Raw genomic sequence first — 23,606 nt, 5'->3', positions numbered from 1 at the left:
CACTCCGGCCTATCACCCTCACCTTAACCTCCTTCCACCTATCCCATTTCCAATGTCCCTCCCCCATGTCCCTCCTCCCTACCTTTTATTTTAGCCTGCTTGGCACACTTTCCTCATTCCTGAAGAAGGGCTCATGCTCGAAACGCAATTCTCCTGCTCCTTGGATGCTGCCTGACCTGCTGCGCTTTTCCAGCAACACATTTTCAGCTCTGACTAGTGGCTTGTATAGTTTTGTATAATTGATCTCCTTAATTGTATGCTCCATTCCTTTTAGAAATAAAGGCCAATGTTCCAGTTGCCTTCTGTATTAGCTGCTGAACTTGGGACTCTCTTAATGATTAGAATACATTGTACTGTTAGCTTAATTCCCAAATATTATTTAATAATATATTAAAAGAAAGAAATATTGAATAGATTGAGTTTCTAGTTCCTTTAGCAATGAAAACCTTAGCTCAAAATTCTCACGCTTGAAAATTGTATCAATTCATCCAAGAAATATTAGCCATTCAACTTTAAGAATTATTAACAAAATCTAGTCGCTAGCATTTGTTCTCATTCTTAATCGTTATGTTACCCGGTAATAAATTTGCTCTCTCTAATTTTTACTTCTCTTCATTCTAACTTTTAATTCTACCCATAATTTTGTTTTTGATTGGCTGTTCAATGTTAATTGTTTCAATAGGAATAACTTTGATGAACAATGAATTAAATGATAAGTTGATTTCAAATTATTAAGTTAATAATTCTCAGGTTTCTTAATAGTAGCACAAATGCCCCTTATATGTTGTGACATTAGTAATAGAAATATTTTTGTGGTCACATCTGAGAAATGGACACTAACCTTCACAGCTTGGTAAAGCATGGTTCCATTGACGATTATCATCACATATTAGAGGGTCATCATCACTTAATGTGTAACCAGGGCAACAACTGAAGGTCACAGTCGATCCAATTGAGAAGTTGTTTCCATGTCGTCGCCCATTTACAGGAATTCCCGGGTCTAAGCATGAATCTAGTTCCAAGGTGACACCTACAAAACACAAAACTTAATCAATCAAATATTCATTTACAGGTTCTCATGCTACCCTATTCCAAATTAATTTGCTTTCTTTGGTAACCATCTTTGAAATAATTCCAGCAGATGACCATCAGCCAATTTCACATACTGGTTTTGGTTTGGTGTGCTTTACATTATGCGACATGTTATGACTGTGTCATCAAGTGGAGAGAATTCATTAGAGTTAACACTTAAGCAGGCTTTGAGGCCATGTTTGCCTGCCTGGTCTGATTCCCTTGCACTGTGGTGGCTCAGCTGCTGATTCTAAATTTACAAATTTAAGAAGTTGAACAGCAGGTACCCTTTCTAATCAGAACCAAAGTTTCAGCTGCTTCCAAGCAAGAGGATCCCTCACCAGCTCGTCAGCCTCTAGAGTCCACCTAATGTTCTTAATTGGATGGTGACATCTCCCAACCATCACTAATTGGCCAACTTGTTGTTGACTGTTCCCCACAAAATAACACCTATTTGACACTTACACCAAGGTCCTGTATAAAGTCCAAAATTCTTTCACTGGTTTTCCAGTTGCTTGAATGAGGCTACAGTTAAAATATCAAAATGCAGAACATCACAGGGATCAAATAATTGTGAATGGAGGTCATTCAACCAATGTATTTGCATTTTGAGTACTATGAACAAGTTTCTTTTCAAATGCCTGCCCTTTTCCCACAGTCTTGCACATTGTTTCTATTTAAATAAGCATCCAATACCTTAATTGAACCTGCCTCTACCACACTTTCAGGCAGTGCATTCCAGATATGAACCACTCACTGTGCAAATTTTTTTTTTTTCTCCTTCAAACACTTGAAAACAGTGTTCCATGGTTCTTGACTCTTCAACAAGCAGGCACATTTTTTTTCACTAGCTACGCTGCCTCAACACCTTATGGTTTTGAAAACTCTGATCAATTTTCCCCTCAATTGTTCTCTCCAAGGAAAACGGTCCGAAATGATCTCATCACTTGAATCACTCTTGTAAGCTTATTCTGTGCTTTCTCCATTCTCCAGAAACATCATTCTGCAAAAAGTGGCACTAAGAGCTGGATACAATACTCCAGCTGAGACTTAACCAGTGTCCAATATAAGTTCATCACAAACTACTTGCTTTTGTGGTCTATCCCCCTATAAATGAAGTCGAGAAGACAGCTTCTTCATAGATAGCTCTATCCAATTGTCTTGCCACTTTTGAAAACATATGCATATATACTCAACAATCGCTCTACTCCTGCTAATGCGGTCAAATAATATCCATTATTTTATCATTTCTTTCCATGTTGTTTGTATCATGTGTATCACCTCACACTTCACATATTGAACTACATCTGCCACCTATCTGCCATTCCACTAAATTATCTATGTCCTTCTGGAGGTGTTCAGTGTTCTCCACACAGCTTACAATTATTTTGGGTTTTGTGCCATCTGCAAACGTTGAAATTGTCCTCTGCACACAAAGATCTAGATCACCAGAAAAAACATTGGCCCCAAGACTGACCCCTGGGAAACTCCAACAATGCTTCCTTCATCCAAGAAATATCCAGGAACCAATACTGTCTGTTTCCTATCACTAAGCAAAACATAGCGATCAGAGTCAAGATTAGAGTAGTGCTGGAAAAGCACAGCAGGTCAGGCAGCATCCGAGGAGCAGGAAAATAGCGTTTCAGGCAAAAGCCTTTCACTTTTGCCTGGAAATATAGCTATGTTCCCTTTTATCCCATGAGGTAGATCTTTCCCAGTTTGTTGTGTGGATCTTTTGGAAGTCCATGCATGCTACATCAACAATGCAGTATTCATTAACCCTATCTGTATTCTCTTCAAAAAGCGCCAGCTAGTGAGTTAGACCCAATTTCCCCTTAACAAATCTCCATTTGAAATTGCAATTTTGAACAACTTACAGCAACTCTTGATAAAAGTGATAGCTTGCTCTTACCCAAATCAGAGATTAGAATGGAGACTTCTGCTCAGAGATTTGTACTCTGCTGCAGACAACTTGAGTCATAGTCCCTTGTATTCTCACACACTACTGCAAATCGGCAAAACCATGCCAAAGAAAATAAATTACTCTAACTTTAAGGAGTACTTGTGGCAAAGCCGTCAAATTTTAATCGCATCATTCAACCTGCTAACACCCACTTCCTCAGAAAGATAATCCTGGCAATTTGTTTTTCCACTCTCGTATAACAAGATCAAACCCACCTCCGTGCACAGAAACACACAGGATGAGATGAACAATGAGTCCCTGTGATAGGAGGCTCACTAAAAAATATACATAGCAATATTAAGTCAGGGAATGACAAACATATTTCAAATTTACCTGACTCCAAAGGGAAAATGATTTAAAAATGTGACCACGTTCAATAATATAAGGCTGCATGTGATTAAATAGCATAATGTGCTTGCTGATCTCTGTAACAGATTGGATGTGTGAGAAGGAGTTTTGGAACATCAATCAACTCAATTATTTCCAAATATTCATCCAAGATTTCAAATATTTGCACACCCAAGTCCCATATTGCTGCCTACCTTTCATCATTTTAAAATATCACTTCATTTATAATTAATAATCTTGTAAATTTGACATAAAATAAATAAAGGACAAAGTGAGGACTGCCGATGCTGGAGATCAGAGCTGAAAATGTGTTGCTGGAAAAGCGCAGCAGGTCAGGCAGCATCCAAGGAGCTGGAGAATCGACGTTTCGGGCATGAGCCTGAAAAAGGGCTCATGCCCAAAATGTCGATTCTCCTGCTCCTTGGATGCTGCCTGACCTGCTGCGCTTTTCCAGCAACACATTTTCAGCATAGAATAAATAAAATCAGCTTCAGTGAAAACTAAAGATTAAGGGGTAAATTTCCAATCAGACATTTCCTTATGGTCCTTGATTTATCATTCAATGTGTACGTCAATATATGCACCATGATTCCATATGTTTTAGCTGGATGTCTAAATGGAAATCTGTCAGAAAAGTGCAAGGCTCAAGTCTCTGCCAGAAACTCAGCAACATTTTGCTTTTCACCCAAAGTTTGTCTTGATCCTGTGCTGTTTGGAATGAAAAATGGGCCCCCTAGCTTTTCTGAGCACTACCAAATTCTTCACATCCATTTTGCAGGCAGCTGAAATCTCCAACCACACTGTACTTCTTCTGTAAGACAAACAAGCGTGAACCTAGGTTGTGATTTCAGATCCTTGAGTTGGGGCTTGAACCCATAGCTATTTGACTCAGAGACAAGTGCATTATCACTTGCTCTTTTAAAAAGGTGCATAAAACATAAAATTACTTAAAAATAACAAGCTTTGGCATCACCAAACAACTATTGCCTGTAAAAAATTTCAATGAGGGAAGAAAGGAATGGATTGGAAAAATGGAGGATAGATTCACAAGAATGGTTTCAGAGATGAGGAACTTCAACGACCTGGAATTTTTGAAGGAACTGGGGTTGTTTTGCTTTGAAAAGACAATGTTGAAAGTATGATATGAAGTTGCCAGTGTTGGACTGGGGTGTACAAAGTTAAAAATCACACAACACCCGGTTATAGCCCAACAGGTTTAATTGGAAGCACACTCGCTTTCGGAGCGACGCTCCTTCATCAGGTGGTTATCTGTGTTTAATGTTGAAAGTAGATTTTATATAGAGTGTTTAAATGCTGGGGAGTCTACACAGAGTAGATAGACAGAAACTATTCACATTGGTAGAAGGATCATAAAGCAATGATTAATGGTAATTGACTAAGAACCAAAGGCAACATGAGGAAAAAACATGTTCAGCAGTGTATGTTTAAGGTCTATTATACACTGCATGAAAGGGTGTAGTGGTGGCAGATTGAATTTTGGCTTTCAGAAGCGATCTTGATAAACACCCGAAGAAAAGAAAATTGCAGTAATGAGAGAAAAAGTACGAAAGTGGGCCGAGGTGATTCACTCTTTCAGAATGCTGGCATGCAAAGGGCTTAATGGCCTCCTTAATGTTGGAAGTATTGTTGGAAATTGGGGTCCCTTGGAAACTGAATTTTCCTCGTATTTACTATTGGATTGGATTCTATTTGAATCTAATCGTATTATTGGATTCAATAGAGAATTGGATCTCATTTGAATGTTACAGCATTAAATAGCTTTCCAAGTTCCTAATTAATAAAGATGAAAGCACAGTTCTAAAGGAAGGTTACAGAAATAACCAGAATCCCTGAGGTTATAGTGCTCCGTTGCGTGTCATTTCATTTGCACATCAAAGATTAATTTGGTGCCATGTACAACCTATTATCAATGCAGTGTTTAGGAAAGTAAGAAATGTTGTTCTCAGAAAGAGTGATTAATTAACCCTCAGATGAAGGTACGCAAGAGAACAATGTCAAAACTCACACAACTCCGGGTTATAGTCCAGCAGGTTTATTTGAAACCACACTCTTTCAGAGACCCCGCTCCTTCCTCAGACAAGTAGTGAGGGAGAATATATCGGACACGGAATTTATAAGTAAAAGATCAAAGGTTCATAAAACTTATGAGAATGGACTGAACCAACCTAAATGGCTATTAAGTCTTTAATCAGTTAGAATGGAGGTGCAGGTTTCGATTGATTAATATGTCAACCCTAGAATTTCTTTTAAGTTGCAGGCCCAAAATAACTTCGAGTTTTACCAGAATATGAGTCATCCTGCTGTCATGACTAAATGTCCCAAGGCCAGTAGCGAAAAGGATTCAGACAACTGATCGAAACTGTGTAAACTATATGCCTCTTGAAATAGGTGCATCATAAGTGCTAAGGTCAGAGGGTAATCTTCGTCAAGTGGTCCTCATAGGTGGCAGTCTTCTTCAGGAATCTGTCTTCTCCAGATGCAAGATTGACCAGAGGAGGAGGAGGAAATAATTTCTTAACACTTTGGCTAAAAAACAGAATTTGGCTTCACAACAAGAATGTTTTCATGCCAACAACCTATTTTTGTTCTCTGGTATGAGTGAACCATCCAGAGTCATAAAGTCGTACAGATTTACAGCATGGAAACAGGCCCTTCAGTCCAACTCGTCCATGCTGACCAGATATCCTAAATTAATCCAGTCCCATTTGCCAGCACTTGGCCCATATCCCTCGAAACCCTTCCTATTCAAGCAGTCTCCTGGATTGCCACCTCAGTTAGTGCATCCAATATTTATTCCTTCCACCACCAATGCACAGTGGCTGTAGTGTGTGCCATTGATAAACTGCTCGTTGATAACACACCACGATTCCTTCAACATCAGTTCATGAAGTCACAACTTCTACGACTTAGAAAGATGCACAAGACCATCATCACCTGAATGTTCTACTCCAAGTAAACTGTGTCACTATTCCTTCGGTGTCATCACCTGCAAAAACTGAATGCACTGCCGATGCACCTACACCACAGCAACTGAAGGTTCTGAAATACTGGTCACCACCATCTTCAATAAATGGCCAGTGATGCTCAAAACCTAAGAACCTGAATTTTCCACTTCCCAGACAGTCTTAATTCCAATGTATGGAGGAGTTGCACTTTGGGATCTTGTATAGCACATTCAAAAGGACTACAGTCACATTCCGGCTAGACCAGGTAAGGATGACAGTTTTCTTCCCTAAAACAGTGACTCCCCCCAGATGAGTGATTCTGACAAGTGACACGGTTTCATGGTGATTATGAAGCTCAATTCCATAATTTTATTGAATTCAAATGGCACCATTTGTCTTGGTGCTATTCAAGCCTGGCTCTCCAGAACATTAACAGGAAATTAACACATTCTGGACTTGAAACATTAACTTTGTTTCTCTCTCTTATTTTTACTGACACACTTACTGAGTTTCTCTAGCACTTTCTGTTTGTGTTTCAGATTTCCAGCATCAACACTTCATTGTTTTTATTTATCCCCAGAACATTACCTGGGTCTTTGGATTAATAGTCACCATCACCTCCTTAACTGTTTATGTTAAAACAATTCATCAGATTTCTGCTTATTATTTTTTGCTCTTGAAAACAAATGTAGTGAGGTTGATCTTTCCTCACCATTGGTTTTTCAAGATTTGGAATTATCCTTTATCTGTCAGTATGCTTTGTTGCAATTTATCCAGGAAGTGTACCCATAAAGCTAATTTCTTACCTATTGCTCTCAAAATTCTGGAAAAATCTGTCTTCAAAACATTTTGAATTTGCATTTGGGAACTTAGCCAGTTCACTCCATTATGCAGGGAAACGATAAACCTGATGTTCTCTTTCATGAGGTTATCAGTGTTTAAACTTCTGAACAAAGGAACTCTGAAGAGAATTAGTTACAAGATTGAATCAATGTTACTTGGCTTCTACATGTGTTTCTTTTTGAAGAAAGAAACAATTTTTGTCATAATATTCACAATGCATATCTTCACATATCTTGTGATTCTGAAGGTGACTTGAACATATGAAAGGTGCAATCTAACCTGTATCCTGTCTAATGGAAGTGTGAAAAATAAGGACGAGAAAAAGTGCAAAACAAAAAACTTATTTCTATTGATCCTTCTGATGTGGACTTATCGCAAAACACAAAATGCAACGTATCCACGAGACAATCAGAATCTAATTAACCTTAAGGAAAGCCTGCTCAATTAATGCAACAGAAAAACTTCCCATACTAAAATTGATAGAAACCAATTTATACAAAATTTGCTCATCAGCACAATTGGCATAAGCTGGAATGAATTGCTTGCTGTGTTCATTTGTTCAGACTCTACTGAGAGTTCAGACAGCCTCTGAGGACTAAGGTGAGGTTTAACACTAATGAATCAAACTGAGGAAAGGTCAGATCAGTGAACTGAAGTACGTGCTCCTTAGTCAGTCATAGTAATAAAGTTTGACAAGCTCTGACTGACATCTGTCAATGTGGTACTTGAGTTGAGAAAATAAGATAATGTCAGGACTGCTATATTCTTTCAGAAGACAAAAAAACTGCAGATTCTGCTATCCAAAGTAGAGACCTTAACAACATGAAGCAAATACTGAACAGAAGTCTACTCGAGAGACAGAAGTATTGAACTGTTAATGCTGTGAAGAAAAGTGACCCAAAATTACCAGAGCAACCCATGTCTTACAATAGAATCGCTACAGTGTGGAAGCAGGCTAATCGTCGTATCCAGTCCACATTGAGCATCCCACCCAGACCCACCCCCTACCTGATCTCTATAACCCTGCATTCCCTATGGCAAATCCACCTAGCCTGCACGTCTTTGGACTGACGATTGCAAGAAATGAAGTGTGTGATTTGAAGAAAGAAGCCATTGAGGGAGATTGTTAATAAAAGACACATACATTAAAAAAAAAGTATATGTTTTGAAATTGTAAGTTCCGTCAGCATAAATCAAACCAAAAGCATTGCCTGTTTCTCTTAATCCTTCCAATTTTCACGTCGGACTGTACCAACAGAATTGAACCTTCTCATGGTTCAGAACACACTGTGCTGACAGCCATCCACTGAGAAACAACCCTAGAGTTGGAAGACAAAGCTGCAAAATGCGCTCTCACACTTGAGAGTGTAGTGTTGGAAAAGCACAGCAGGTCAGGCAGCATCCAAGGAGCAGCAAAACTGAAGTTTTGGGCAAGAGCCTTCATCAGGGTTCCTGATGAAGAGCTCTCACCTGAAACATCGATTCTCTTGCTCCTCGGATGCTGCCTGATCTGCTGTGCTTTTCCAGCACCACTTTCTCGACTCTGATCGCCAGTATCTGCAGTCCTCATTTTCACTTGTCAGCTGCCAGGGATGTAGGGTCCTGTTTTGCAATATAAATTGGACAGATTCTGTAGGAGTAAGAGCCCAAACAATTACGTAAAAAATTCTATTTGAAGAAGTGTTTTCAACACAACATTCTTGTTCACCCAAGGACACAAGTGAGACATTATTCATACCAGATGCTCTGCTTGGAAGAGACAAAAGAAACTTACTTTCATAGTGAATCTGAAAACCAACACTTGAACGGCTGTTGTCAGTAGTTAGTAAAAGGTACATATAATTGCCAGTGCTGATCAGAAACTGGGGTGCTTGTGTACCATGGTATTCTCCTATTAAAGGTGATGAATTAATGGACCCATCCCGAATTTCGAGTGTGTCATAATTAACTTCAGTTTGAAACCTTTGAGGAAAAAGAAGCAATTTATTAATTTACAAGCATATCTAGGTAAAAGTGCTGAACAGACAAGTGAACAATTATTCTGAAGGGGTACCAGTGGTCTAATAAATATGTTTGATTTTCTTTTTAAAATTGATCTATAGAATGCTACTTAAGTGACATTTGCTCGTCCCAAACAAAGTACAACTGATACATTCATGAGTGCCAATAGATTTTCATATATTAAAAAGGAGTCAAGAAAATCATCCCACCCTATTTATTATGGTGAATTATTATAATTTCCAGATTTTGTTTTAAATTAACCCATTCAGAAGTGTTAAGACGCACTCTTGGAGCAAGTGTGACTTGACCAGGCCAACCTGCCTACTACAGTGCCACAGGAGTCCTTATTATAACCTAATAGATATTTTATTAAGAACCTGTTCAGAGATGTTATGATACATCTCTGGGATATTTTGAATTTCAACGTGAGCCTTCTAATCAAGAGGTAAGAACATAGGTGGTTAGGACATCACCACAACTCCCCTTGTTCTACACTATAAAGTAGCTTTAACACTCCAGACACTGATGAACTGATCCTAATTACCCCAGATTTCATTAACTCACTCCACCAGATCTTGAAAGAGAATAGGTACTTTTTGGACCTTGCCTAGGTTTAGACTCCATCAAACTTCGTATGAAATAAGATTGGGTATGGTATAGAACTCTCAACCTGGCGATTCACATTAAAGTTAATCTAATGAATATGTTTTTTTCTGCATTTTTGTAATGATTAGATCTAGATTTATATTTGGGTCTTAGAGTCTGCAAGCTGCTCATGTTATAGCCTGTGGGAGTTCTCCCGAAGTTTTCATTAGCAAATGATCTCTACTGCATACTCCCAACTCAATTTAGCCACAGAGGTCTCAAGCTTTGGTGCCTGCACTGCCTGCTGAGTCTGGAAAGGGTATTATGAGGGTATACTATTCAGACTGGCAGACAAAAATAGTCAAAGTTTCTATGTCTCATCAATAACGATTGACCTCACCTGGAAGTGCACAAAAAGTTGGCCAATGGGAAAATATGAAGTTATTTATTTTGGAAGAGAGACTAAAAGGAAAGGAAAGGAAAAAAAAGCTGCAACACAAAGAGACTTAGGATGTCTTGTGCACAAAACACAGAAAGCTAGCAGACAGGTGCAGCAGGTAATCAAGAAGATTAATGGAATGTTGACCTTTATTTCAAAGGGGTTGGAGTATAACAGTAGGGAAGTCTTACTGCAACTCTACAAGGTGCTGGTCAGACTACATCTGTGTATAGTCTGGTCCCCTCATTTAGGGAAAGATAAAACTTAAATGGCGGCAGTTCAGAGAACGTTTGCCGGGATGATCTCTGGTATGGAGGGAATGCCTTTTAAGCAAACAGGTTGGTACTTTACTCACTGACGTTTAGAAGAATGAGAGATGTTCTCATTGAAACATATAGGAATCTTAAGGGCTTTAAGAGGATGCTGAGAGAACACTTTCCCTCATGGGAAATTTGATGACTGAGGAGTAGAAAGGCGTGCCAATATAAGACTCAGATGAGAAGGAATTCCTTCTCTCAGAGGGTCGAGAGTCTTGTGGGGTCAAATTTCTTGTGTACATCTAAGGCTGAGGTAGATTCTTGATCAGTTGGGGAATCAAAGCTTACGGGGAAAAAGGGTGAAAGTGGATGTGAAAAATATTAGATAAGCCAAGATCCCATTGAATGGTGGAACAGGCTTGAGGGGCCAAATAACTACTCCTGTTCCTGTTTCTTATCATCTTCTTGGATATCACATCAGGACAGGACAGGCTTGGGTTGGGTAACTGCTATGTTTAACACACCACACCCAATGATCATGTTCACGTTTGAAGGTGGTACTTGGTCAAGGAGGTACAGGGTCCCTACTGACTGTGAAATATTTTGCCATATAAGTCATATAAGTCATCCTTTTTAGAGGAAGAATGATGGGGTTGGGTAAATTAGCATTTAAAACAAATGCAAAAGTTGGAAGGGTAGAAATTCAGGTCCACTTAATGTGATAAATGATCAATTTGGGCTGGAAGGCTGTATTTACATTCAAACTACTGTCGTCTGTGTACTGGTTGCACAGAAATTCCAACCATGAAGGGATTATGGAGAAGTGGTTTCTTTTGCGTGCATCACAATGCTCTGTTTTTCCCTCTATCACATCTGATGGAAGGTTGTGATGTGCCAAACTCCCTAGTTCTCCGTCATGAAACCAAAGCAGTTGCAGTTCCCTTCTTAACAGCGGAATATGGGACCCACTACAGCTACATACTAAACACAATCGGTCATTAGGGAGTGACAAATCAATAACTAAGCAGTCAACATTTGTGCACTTTAAAAAGTTAGACCAGATCAATGTCTATCTCCAGACTCACAGAAAGGCAATATATTGCTGTCAGCTTCCAATATCTCCAGTGGCCAGATGCTCCGGTCAGGTTGTTAATAGTCCTGGCACCTGCCCTGTTATTTCTGTGGTAAAGTACAGGCTTAAGGCAAAGGTAGCAAGCAGGAGTTACATTTATCAGATTACTGGCAGAGAGTCAGGGCTTTTGGAGTCTGGATTGTATAATTTGAAATATTTATTTTTTTTAAAAAAATAAATGTAGTTTACTGGCTGTCAAGATGATTATGTGAGTGTGAATGGTCTAAAACAAACCAATGAATTCCTTGTGGTTGAATTTAATGCAGTTACTTGGCCTAAAATAACGTATCTTGAATGTATGCAATGAAATGTAGAACAGTTGGTGACTGAAATAAACTTCTTGTTTCTGACATTACATGATGGGACACTAATGGGTGGAAGGTTAATCGTCTGTTTGAAATCCCTTATGCTTTGGTTTAGCAAAGCTGTTAGCCTGAATTAAATCAAACCATTAAAGTACCTATCTTTATTAAAGAAGAGTAATTTCAGACCAATGCATTGAACTTCACATTGCAGCATCTCGGTGCAGAACTTTAGGCACCAAACCATATTACATTGAAAGTCTCTTTTTTTTGGCAAGTTTGTTTGAACACAAAACAAACAAGGTCAAAAAGACAAATAAATAGTCAGACACACTTGGGTGATAATTCTTAAACAAGCTTGATGCAATAGTTCAGCGCAATGCTCAAAAGAGGTTGTGGCTGGCGTCAGAAGAAACGTTTAGGTCAAATCCAACTCTGAGGGAAAGAGATACAACTGAATTAATCTTTCAGTAAATGTGTTTTGTGCAATGCAAAGTAATTATTAGCATCCACAGAGAAAAATTGTATGTCATAAATCTCCCTAAGATTTGACAGCATGCTGCTGCTCAGGCCAATAAGACATAACTGTTCTGTGGACAGTATGCAGTCAGACTGGAAACAAAGATCTGACTGATTAGCATCAAATACTCAAGCCTTACGCTTCCTCTTGTGCTTTCGTTAGATTCAGCACAATGTTTCCATTCCACAGCTAAGACACAAGGAAATTATTTTGTCTCAATCAACAAATTTATTTGTGATAGCTGATAATTGAATAGGAAGGATTTGGAGGTATATGGGCCGGGTGCTGGCAGGTGGGACTAGATTGGGTTGGGATATCTGGTCGGCATGGACGGGTTGGACCGAAGGGTCTGTTTCCATGCTGTACATCTCTATGACTATGACTATGTGACATCCTCGATGTCGTACAGTTGAAATTTAAGTATTCTTCTTAATAGCCATTTTATTTTCACTCTCAAAGTTGCATAAATAAATATAACAGAAATGAAATTTTAAGATATGGCTTTAATCAACATGAATTGTTTCTTCTCCATCCTTCATTCATGAAGAAACTGACTAATGCAAAAGTTCCACATGTAAAAGTAACTGCTCCATTACCCCACCCCAGGAACTTCGTTAACAGTGCAGGCACCTGTTCCCTATCATTCTTGTGGTATGGTACAGTCTTAGGGCAATGTTAAGTAATAGAAGTCACATCTTAGTGGCTTCTTGGTATCTGGGTTTTATAATTCAAATTGTGCAGCTTTTATTTAAATTAGTGCATTTTAGCAGCTGTCAAGATCTTAATCCTTAATTTGTAAAGAGAGAAGACATTGTGCAACATCGATATCTACGCTAAAACAACACAAATTTGAGACCAAATTCAATGCTCTCTTGATTTGGACAATGAAATGCACTCCATTTGGCAACTAGGCCATTAAGGGAATGCTCCTATTTCTAACGTTTCAACAAGATCATTAAACCAGATCTGAATAGCCATTGCGTTAACACATTGATCTTTGATTTATGAGATCTAGGTTCCATTGCAGAACTTTCAAGAGCGGGGTCAGCAACAAAAAGTCATGGCCCATGTTAGAAAGTTAGAGGCTTGGAACATGGATTTCAACTAATTCGGCACTGCAATGAAAAATTAGATTGGAGAAATAGATCTTAAAATGGGATGATACTACACCAAATGCAAGACAACATAAGATGATTAGGAAAATGGGTCGTATCCATCTTGGCTGTGAAATGCCTATGATTCTTACAAATATACACAATTTAAAGGCAATGTTCCTTTTATGTCACAATCTGTTATGACAATGGATCATCAACCCTGAAGAACTTGGAGATTGTTTTACTTTTAATTCCAAATATGTTGTTTTTTAAAGTTGGAATGCTACAGAACAAAAGCTATGTGTTTACAGTCAATGTCTGTCTGGCAATGTCCTGTGTGAAGCCAGGGAATGTCGCACACATAAATTAATCAGGGAAACATTAAACAGAGAAGGACTTAATGAGAAGATGAACCAAGATACTGATGATCCCTCCCATCTCAGCAGAAAGCCACCTCTTGCAAACAAGTCTGGTTTACTCTCTAGGAATACACAAGGACAAGGGTTAAAAATTTAGTTTAATCTCTGCTGAAGTGGAATAATGGGACCGAATGCTCTCGTGTGTACTCACCTAGCTTACTATGTGTGAAGATCGCATTCACAGAGCTATTGCTTAGTTTCCCCCCTGATGTGCAAACTAAGGGAGTGAGCCAAAAGCCAGAAAATAAAGAGGACACTCTCTAACCCTAGGTGATGCAAACCATTTAAAAATATATAGGACAATGAAGAACTCTCTCTCTCACTCTGAATGCTAGAATCCAGTCATGATCAAAAAGACATCAGAACTACAAATCTCAACCAATCTGCAAAATGAAGGATCATGAAGGTGACTGTCCATCAACTAACTTGTAATATCCACTGCAATGGCACCAAGTTTCAATTCTTTGAAAACAATTCAGTGGGTGATATGTATGTCAGAAATTTAAGTTTTATCATTTGGATTCACCTCGTAATGTGTGTGTGTTTGGATTCACCTCGTGTGTGTGTGTGTATGTGTGTTTTGCATGTATGTAGTATGTGTGGTGTCTGTAGTGTAGTGTGTGTATAGTGTGTGTGTGTTTAGTAATTAATAAACTTATTCTTTGTTAATTCAAGAAAGCCTGATTAAATTGGCTTCTTTCACAATATCTGCATCTGGGAGAATGGTATCCACAAGAGAAGGGATCCTTTCTAAATTAACTTTGTTGCACCTAACCAACAGGGTGAATAAAAAAAAGGGGGCAGTTCATCCCGCCTGACCCAGTTACTTAGCAGTCTGGGGTATCCCAAATGGAACGGTAACAAACGGGTAACTGCCAGGGGTCCGGTCGTTACACAAGATCTTAAAAAAAATTTCTACACAGAATCTTTACCAATCCCACCTGCAATCAGTTCATCACTGTAATAAGGTTGAATGAAAGACAACTAATATTGCAGCCATGTGACTGTTTACATTATTAAAGGACAATGAGTCAGTTCTACCAAATGCACTTCCTCTTCAAATGTTTTCATGTTTAACATGAACTGAAGTATCCCAGCCCGTTTCCAGAATATTCTAGCACCCATTGCAGAATTACACTACAAACAAATGTTAGGAATGTTTCTGTGATGTTGGTGTTTGTATATTTCAGGAAAAGTTTGAATGATATTATGGTTAAATGGAAGATTCTGATAGCCAATTCATATTCCCATACTGAAGTTCAATGGCCTAAGAATTAATTCAAGGACTTTTTCAGAGACCTACTGTCATGATCGTAGTGAGGTCAGCCAGGTGGACCTCATAGAATATGAGTTCCCTAATTGGAGCTGTTAATCTGATCCAATCAGGGAGCCCTGGCTGACAGATAAGAACAGGAGTATCAGACATCCTACTCACTCAGAGAGCTGGCTCTGAGGGAGTTGGATTAGTGTCAAGGACTTTCCACATGTAAATAAAGGATAAATTGGTGATGGGATACCAGCCTCTGTGAGTTATTTCACCTAACACAATGAATATATCAGAGAATATGAGAGATGAGTTAACATCAGGAATTCTCAGCACACACCATGGCTGAAGAGGAATCCACTATGTTTTTTAAGGGATGTGAGGAGAAGGCAGAAACGCAGTGTAGTGTGCAGTGTGTGTGTAATGTGTGTTTGTAGGATGTGTGCACAGTGTGTGTTTGTAGGGGGTGTGTGTAGTGTGTGTGTTTCTAGGGTGGGTGGGTGTGTGTGTGTGTAGTGTGTGTAGTGAAGACAATATCCTTGAGCAGAATAAAGCAATTACAGACTTTAATGAACCAATTGGCCTGTTGATAAGCTGGAATCATTTCTCGTTCTATGCCATTTATAAAACTGCTAGTGATATCTAGTGGCAGAACACATGGATTACAATTTTTATCATTATATTATTTATCTGTCAAAACTTGCGCTACTGTAAGGCAAAATTAGAGTTTATTAAATGCAGATATTTTGGACTCATTGTTCCATCTTTCAAAATTTGAAATTCAATCATGTCACACTTACTGAATAGTTTGAGACAGGTAAAAGCGTGAAAGGTCAATTTACATTTAGTTGAAAGCATTGAAAATTAATAACCTGTCGAATGTTATTTTGATAGAATGCCGTGGTTCTGCTTCGATCACCCATTCACAGTTTAGAGAGTCCTTGTAATATCCTGGCCATCCTGGAGATAAAATTATCCCACTCGGTGCTGTCAAATGGCCACCACAAGGTGCTGGTGGATAGAGATAAAATGCAAAGCTCTATTTAAATGCAAACAAATCTTTCCTTCCATCAACCAAATATTTCACATTAAACCCACAATAATATATGCTATTTTAAGGACATAGAAACAAATAATTTCTTAAAGAGTGAAAGAGTGCGACAAATAGGCAATGAATGTCACACTAATGGCACAATGCATTACTGTACTGATTTACTGAGTCTTGGGTTGCCTGCAATTTCTTGTGTGTTGTGATTCCCTGATCTCACTCAAGTTCCGCGAATCAATGAAAGAGTGAAGTAAGGTTGACAGACTTTTATACAGTAATGAGGGACAGAAGTATAATGCTGGCTTCATTTTGAATGGACAGATGTCCAAACAGTGACCTGTTTCAAATCACATCATGAGTTGCTTAAGGTAATTAGAAGCCAATTTGCATTTTAGGTTAGAACTAATGCAGGCCACCTTACGACGACTAGATCCATGAACAAGGGAGCAAAGAGATAATTAACAGTAGATACTGAATGAATGTACTGGGCCCTGTAAATAGAAGTATGCTCTTAGAGGTCTACCAAAAACCAACCTGTCTTGCTGCTCCCTCTGAGATTCAGACTCAAACAGATCATGGCATTCTCTTCCAACCTCATAACTTAACTTGTTAGAATCACCCTGCTTTGTTTTGAAGCCCCAAATTTAGCAAACTGTACCAGGACACCTTTTGTGTACCCAGTACTTTACCCAACAAATTAAAATGATATTGGGGTCTGTCCATTAGCAGAATGCACTGCCTCAAGTTAAATTAGATCTCATTGTATGAAAGGAAATCCAGCATCATAAATAGAAACTTAGTGATAGGGCAAGAAGAAGAAACCAATGGTTAACAGATTTCTGTTTCCAGATCAAAGTGATCTAAACAATGGTGATGCCTGGAGTCAGTTTCAGGACTAGTGGCATATGCATTATCTGGGTGACTCCCCTATATATGATCGGTTTTAAGAACACAGAGAGGTTAGTGAATCAGGCAGTTAAACAATTAGATGGAAAATAAGGCAGTAAACATAAATAAGGTGATCAGTTAAAGAGGAAAGAATAAGTAAAGGATAGACTCGGAAGAAGTGACATTTTGTAAAATGTAAAACAAAATTAAACTAAATTACATAACTGTACATCTCTATGACTCTATGACATAAAAGTAAGACACTTATTAGTTCATACAAAGAAATCTGTAAAAACATGATGACAACTAATAAAGCTGCAAAAAATGCATTAGTTATCCCAGTTTTTATAAATTGAGGCACAGAGTACAATTTTTTTTTTTCAATTCATTCATGGAATATGGCATTTTTGCAAGGCCAATGTTTTTCACTCATCCCTCACTGTACTTGGAAGACATAATACCATTCACTAGAGGTTTTACCCCTTGATTCCCATTCACTTCAATTTTACCGAGGATTCCTTTTGTCATAATTCGTCAAATGAATATAAATCCACCTAAGTCATTGATTAAGCAGCGGTTCGAATGTTGTCCACATTTTAGATGCTATAGGAATAGAAATAAAATTGCCGAGAGAGTAAAGATCCTTTTGTCCACATCAACACAAATACCAGTCTTCAAATAATTCAATTTACTTCACCGTGAGATCAAAATATGGCTGAAGGCATGTGTTACTACAAATTCAATGTGCCCTGATAACATTCTGGCAATAGCATTAAAAATTTGTGCTCTAGAACTTGCTAAATGCTGAACAAAGCTCTCCGAATTTGGCAATGACATTGGCACCAACATTGAAATATTTCCCAGAATTATCCAGCCTACATAAAATAATACAAATACTACCCAAATATTGCCACTGTCACAAAGCTAGTCCTTTTTTTTTTGCTAAAAGCTGTTCCTTGGCTCAAGGATACTCCATCCTTGATCTGTTTCAGAGGGGTAATAAACCAGGCAGGGCTCTGATCACTCTGGTTTGGTACAGAGATTAAAAGGATTTTGAGAGGGCTTTTGTTTATATGTAAACAGGCGGAAGTGGTCACGTTTGAGAAGTGACATGTATAATGAATAGGGAGTGGTCGCTCTCTAGCTGAGCAGTTTAGTTCAGTCTTGAACTGGTGAGGAATTCAATGATGTGCTGTGTGGAAATTCTCTCTCTCTTTCTTCCTTTCAACTTCAACTCGAAAGCATATGTTCCATTTATACTGGTTTCTAAAGGGAGTTTGTTTATTGGGACTGTTGTATATATTCAGAACAGCATAATTAATTTGGATAGACTGAGTTCTGTAGGGGTTATGTATTATGTTCTTTGTGTTTCATTATGCAATTCTGTGAATAAATTGTTATCTGTTTTAAAATCTAGCAGTCAACCTAGCTAACTTACTCAGGGTAATTTTCACTGTACAGTTACTGAAACGAATTGCAAAGTTATGGTCTGGGCTGCCTATTTAAGAATGTTTTGCATGGTCTGGCCTGGTCCATAACAGATTGGGGCCTTGTCTGGGATTTAAAAAGCAAGTGGGAGGTGCTACTGTCTCTATTCCGGGTGTTGGTTTGGTTGGGTAGACAAAACTTGGGATAGTAATGGCTCTTTCAGTCGCCAAACCTTTTCTGGAAGTGGATGCTGTGACTTTGGAAGGTTTGCAAAAGGTGAATAAGACCGAGTTGCAGGAATTAGCAAAGAAGCTGGAATTGGAACTGCTTGCTTCTATGAGAAAGGGAAAGATAATTACAGCAGTAGCTCAGCATTTGAACTTGCTGGAGAAACCATCAGAATCTATAAAGACGGCGAGAATTCAATTGCAAATGAAGCAGCTTGAGTTAGAGGTGAGAGATAAGGAAAGGGCAGAAATGAAACAATTTAAGTTACGATTAAAAGCAGAAGAGATGGAAAAAGAGACAGCAGCAAAAAAGGGAGAACATTGTAGGAATTAGGAGTTGAATAACCCCATGATAGCAGCCAGGTCAGGAGTATAGGGTATGAGGTTGAGACCCAAACCAGTTCACACCCATAAGCAGCAATGCTAAAACTAGGACCACCAGGAAATGAGACCGGCATTCTGAAAGTGAGTCCAGCTACCATTTTCACTCCTTTACAGTGTCTCCATGATACAACAAAAACCTAGATACACATGGGATTTTGAAGAATTCAGCTGGTACACTGGGGGTAGCACACTCAATTCAACCTTAATTAAGGATGAAGGTCATTCAATGGGTTAATTGCATGTCAAGATGTCCCACGCCCAGAATGACTTGTAGCAGAAGGTTTGGATGACCAACCCTTATGCTTGCAATGGCTGGGTGTAGAATAGTTAAAACATCCTTAAATGGCCAGACCTTACAGAAAGCCATGAGAGCTTGTACATTTGCATGAAACAGTCTGATCAGTAATTTTACATGACCCTATATAATGACAATTAATGTCTCCTGTGAGGAAGAAATTGGATTAATTTCATTATCATTTTTAAAAAAATAACAAATGTTACATTAAGGTGTTTGTAAAAAGGAAATTTTTTCTTCTCCTTTCCTGAAGAAACGTAGCTTATGCAGTAATTACCTTCACATCGCGGAACAGCAGAATTCCAGATGACATTTCCCTCTTGTATAACACAGGTTATGGTCTCAGATCCTTGGGTTTTAATAAAGCCTTCATCACAATGAAAAGAGACAGAACTTCCCAACAGGAATATATCACCAAACCTTCTTCCATTGACTGGAATGCCAGGGTCATGACATTCATTTTGGCCAAAAGCTGGTTAAAAATCATATGAAAAGAATATCATTACCACCTGAAAATGATTCAGAAACAATATTTGAATAATTCCTTTTCACTTCATCGCCTATCACCATTACACTCCAGACACACTTTTTTCCACTTCACGTAAGTTATCAACATAGATATTTAGCAACATTATAACTTTTATGATAAGTGTTCTTTACGTGTTTTTGCTTTGAAGCTTGCACAGATTAAAGTGACAAATGGGGCATGAGCATTGTTCAGTTGTGTGTTATGCATATTTGAGTGAGAATAATATTTTTGGTATGATTTACAACCAATATGGGGGTTGTCAGCCAAGCTGGACAGCTGTTTTGCATTGCACAGTGACACCAACAACATCAGTTCAATTCCCACACTGGCTAAGGTTACCATGAAGGCCCAACCTCCTCAACCTTGGCCATCACCTGAGGTTAAACCACTACCAGTCATCTCCCTCTAATATGACAGCAGCCAGATGGTCCTCTGGGACTATGGTGACTTTGCCTTTACAATTAAAGTGTTACTTATTCCTCACTTTTGTTATTAATGCTTAATACTAGTATGACACTATTTTAAGAAACACCGTAATGCAGATCGTACATAGCAAATATGTAGCAGAAATGGCAATTTATTAACAAATTTCAAATTCACAGAACCGATATTGGCAATTGGAATAATCATAAAAGATTCAAGACCACTTTCATTGGCAGAAGACTCAGTGCTCACACTGTTATTCTCAATGGAAATACTGGACAATGTATGAGAGACGTTCAAGAGATTCCCTTTCTAATTTTCCCTCACTCATAGGGAGGGGGACAGGCAAATCCAAATCTAATAGTCCAATGATATCATGGTAAAGGGTTTTGCAGAACATACACCATTGGCAGCAGTAGCCATTCAACCATCTAGAGTTGAAAAATGTGGCGCTGGAAAAGCACAGATCAGGCAGCATCCTAGCAGCAGGAGTGTTGACATTTCAGGTTTAAGCCCTTCATCAGGACCATCTAGTCTGCTCTACCATTCAAAGAGATCATGATAGATCTGATAGATCTGATAATCCTCAACTCCACTTTCTTGCCTTCCCTAAAAGCCTTGATTCCTTTACTCAGTAAAACATCTGTTTCAACTATGAAGATACTTAATGACCCAGTTTTGACAGACCTGTCCAGCAAAGAATTCCATAGATTCATTACCATCCAAGAGAAGAAATTCCTCCTCATATTTGTGTTAAATGGATAACTTCTTACTGAGATAGCGCCCTCTGCTCCACGATCCTCCCACAAGTGGAAACAACCTTTGTACATTTATCCTGTCAAGTCATCTGAGAATCTTGTATGCTTTAATAAAATCATCATTCATTCTTCTGAAGTCCAATGATATCAGCCCAACCTACTCAACCTCTCCTCATTAGGAAATCCCGACACACCCATACATGCCTCAGCCTTGTGAAACTTTACTATACTGATTCCAGTACATCATTCCCTCAATAAAGGGACCAAAACTCTTCACCATATTCCAGGTGTGGTCTGACAAATACCTTGTTGAGTTTCAGCAAGACCTCACTATTTTATAGGAGAAAGTGAGGGCTGCAGATGCTGGAGATCAGAGCTGAAAATGTGTTGCTGGAAAAGCGCAGCAGGTCAGGCAGCATCCAAGGAACAGGAGAATCGACGTTTCGGGCATAAGCCCTTCTTCAGGAATGAGGAAATGAAGGGCTTAAGCCCGAAACGTCGATTCTCCTGTTCCTTGGATGCTGCCTGACCTGCTGCGCTTTTCCAGCAATACATTTTCAGCTCCCTATTTTATACTCCATTCCATTTGAAATAAAAGCCAACATCTCCATTTGCCCTCCTGATTACCTGCTGAACATATATGCTTGCTGAAATTCTGCAGATAGGCAGAGAAACCTGAAGGAATTAACAACTTCCACATTTTGAGATCTTGAGAAAGAATAATTTCAGTAGGAGATGGTAAAATTGAACCCAGAGATAATGTGGCTAAAAAAAAAGAGATCCTATGCACTGAACAGAAAAATTATTGCAGGTATTGGAAATGGGAAATAAAAACAAAAATGCTGGAATTACTCGGCAGATCTAGCAGCACAGTGCAGAATGACTCAGTTGTGATATTTCAGATTCCTGATATTTCTTTGACATTTTCCCGGGCCTCTGATCAAATTAAAAATCATTGAGCTGAAACACTGGACTGGATTTGCAAGTTCCTCGCTGGTGGGGGTGGGGGGATCTCAATGAATCTAATAAGTGTGTTGCCCACTGTCTATCAGCTCAACTCTGCCTCCATCACATTCATACCAGCAATAAGGGTGGTGTTGGTTACCCACTCACTAATGGCCCAATTGAGACTCTGAAGTGACCAGTTAATACCCACTAAAGGTACTCATCCTGCCACCATCGCAATTTAAGCAGCAACAGGAGAGGTCTCAACCAAATGCTCAAGCTGGGAGATTTCCACTACACTGACCACTAGTATGCAGCAGTTTTGACTTTGTCATGGAACCCCCAAGATTTTTGGAGGGCCTTTCCCACCTTAAGGTATTGCTTTTCTTCAGGATTTCCTCCTGTCGCCAACCATCACCTCTCACACCCTAGCTTCCTGACCCCCTAAATATGATCTGCAACTTGGTAAACCACCAGATTCCTAAATACCAGACTAATGTCTCATCCTCTGTCCCAAAATCCTAGATGAGTTTATACAGTGTTTTGTATAATTCAATCTGTCAACTCTCACTCTCTATGGATACTGCCTGACCGGCTGATAATTTCAAATTTAAAATACCCTGTATATATGCGAGTAATAGTCAATTTTGTTTTACTACTTTTTAAGGTTAAAGTTATGGGGTGGACTATTAGATTAGATTAGATTAGATTACCTACAGTGTGGAAATGGGCCCTTCGGCCCAACTGACCCTCCGAAGAGTAACCCACCCAGACCCACTTCCCTCTGACTAATGCACCTAACACTATGGGCAATTTAGCATGGCCAATTCACCTGACCTGCACATCTTTGGACTGTGGGAGGAAACCAGAGCACCCGGAAGAAACCCACGCAGACACGGGGAGAATGTGCACACTCCACACAGACAGTCGCCCGAGCCTGGAATCGAACCTGGGACCCTGCTGCACTGAGCCACCATGCCACTCAAAATGGATACTACTTTTGAGGGGCTGAAATTCATGCCCATCAAAATTCATACCATATCATTAGCAAAAGCCCAACTGATCTTTAAATGAAGAGAGGAAAAAAAAATTGCATTATGGCAATTCTGAAAACACAGAGCGGAATACAACAGCCAGCGGACTGGGTGACTAGGAGTGGACTGTAAGACTGGGAGCGGAGTAGAACAACCAGCAGACTGGAAACCTGGTGCAGGACATGACGGCTGGCATACTGACTCATCAATGTTGATCTATTATCTGTGAAGAACTAGGGTTGACTTTTATACAAGATATATGGAAACTTCCAGGTTATTTGGCCAAAAATAAAGGATGGCCTTATACATGAGATCAACTAATACTCGAGAATATACCATAAGAAGAAACAATGTCTCGTTATTTCCAGGTAGCATAATAGACATTTATATGTTGGGGTGTACAGTGGTTTAATGCAGTGGCACCTAAAACACTGCACCAAGCA

At 39.0% G+C, this 23,606-nt stretch overlaps 1 protein-coding gene across 1 annotated transcript in view; it reads right to left on the bottom strand.

Moving 5' to 3' along the window:
* Nucleotides 1–23,606, bottom strand: part of LOC122548600 (CUB and sushi domain-containing protein 1-like) — a 2,366,391-nt gene that overhangs the window by 482,743 nt on the left and 1,860,042 nt on the right. Inside the window, exons 15-18 of the mRNA XM_043687435.1 lie at nucleotides 19,752–19,946; nucleotides 16,077–16,215; nucleotides 8,966–9,153; nucleotides 842–1,030 (exon numbers count right to left, since the gene is read on the bottom strand). Coding sequence (XP_043543370.1) covers nucleotides 842–1,030; nucleotides 8,966–9,153; nucleotides 16,077–16,215; nucleotides 19,752–19,946 — 711 coding nt within the window. The remainder of the gene's footprint in view (nucleotides 1–841; nucleotides 1,031–8,965; nucleotides 9,154–16,076; nucleotides 16,216–19,751; nucleotides 19,947–23,606) is intronic.

This window comes from Chiloscyllium plagiosum, chromosome 3 (assembly GCF_004010195.1).
Source record: "Chiloscyllium plagiosum isolate BGI_BamShark_2017 chromosome 3, ASM401019v2, whole genome shotgun sequence".
In the NCBI taxonomy this organism is placed as follows: Eukaryota; Metazoa; Chordata; class Chondrichthyes; order Orectolobiformes; family Hemiscylliidae; genus Chiloscyllium; species Chiloscyllium plagiosum.
Note: the sequence above shows the minus strand (reverse complement) of the source record. Positions and strands in the feature narration are given on the sequence as shown.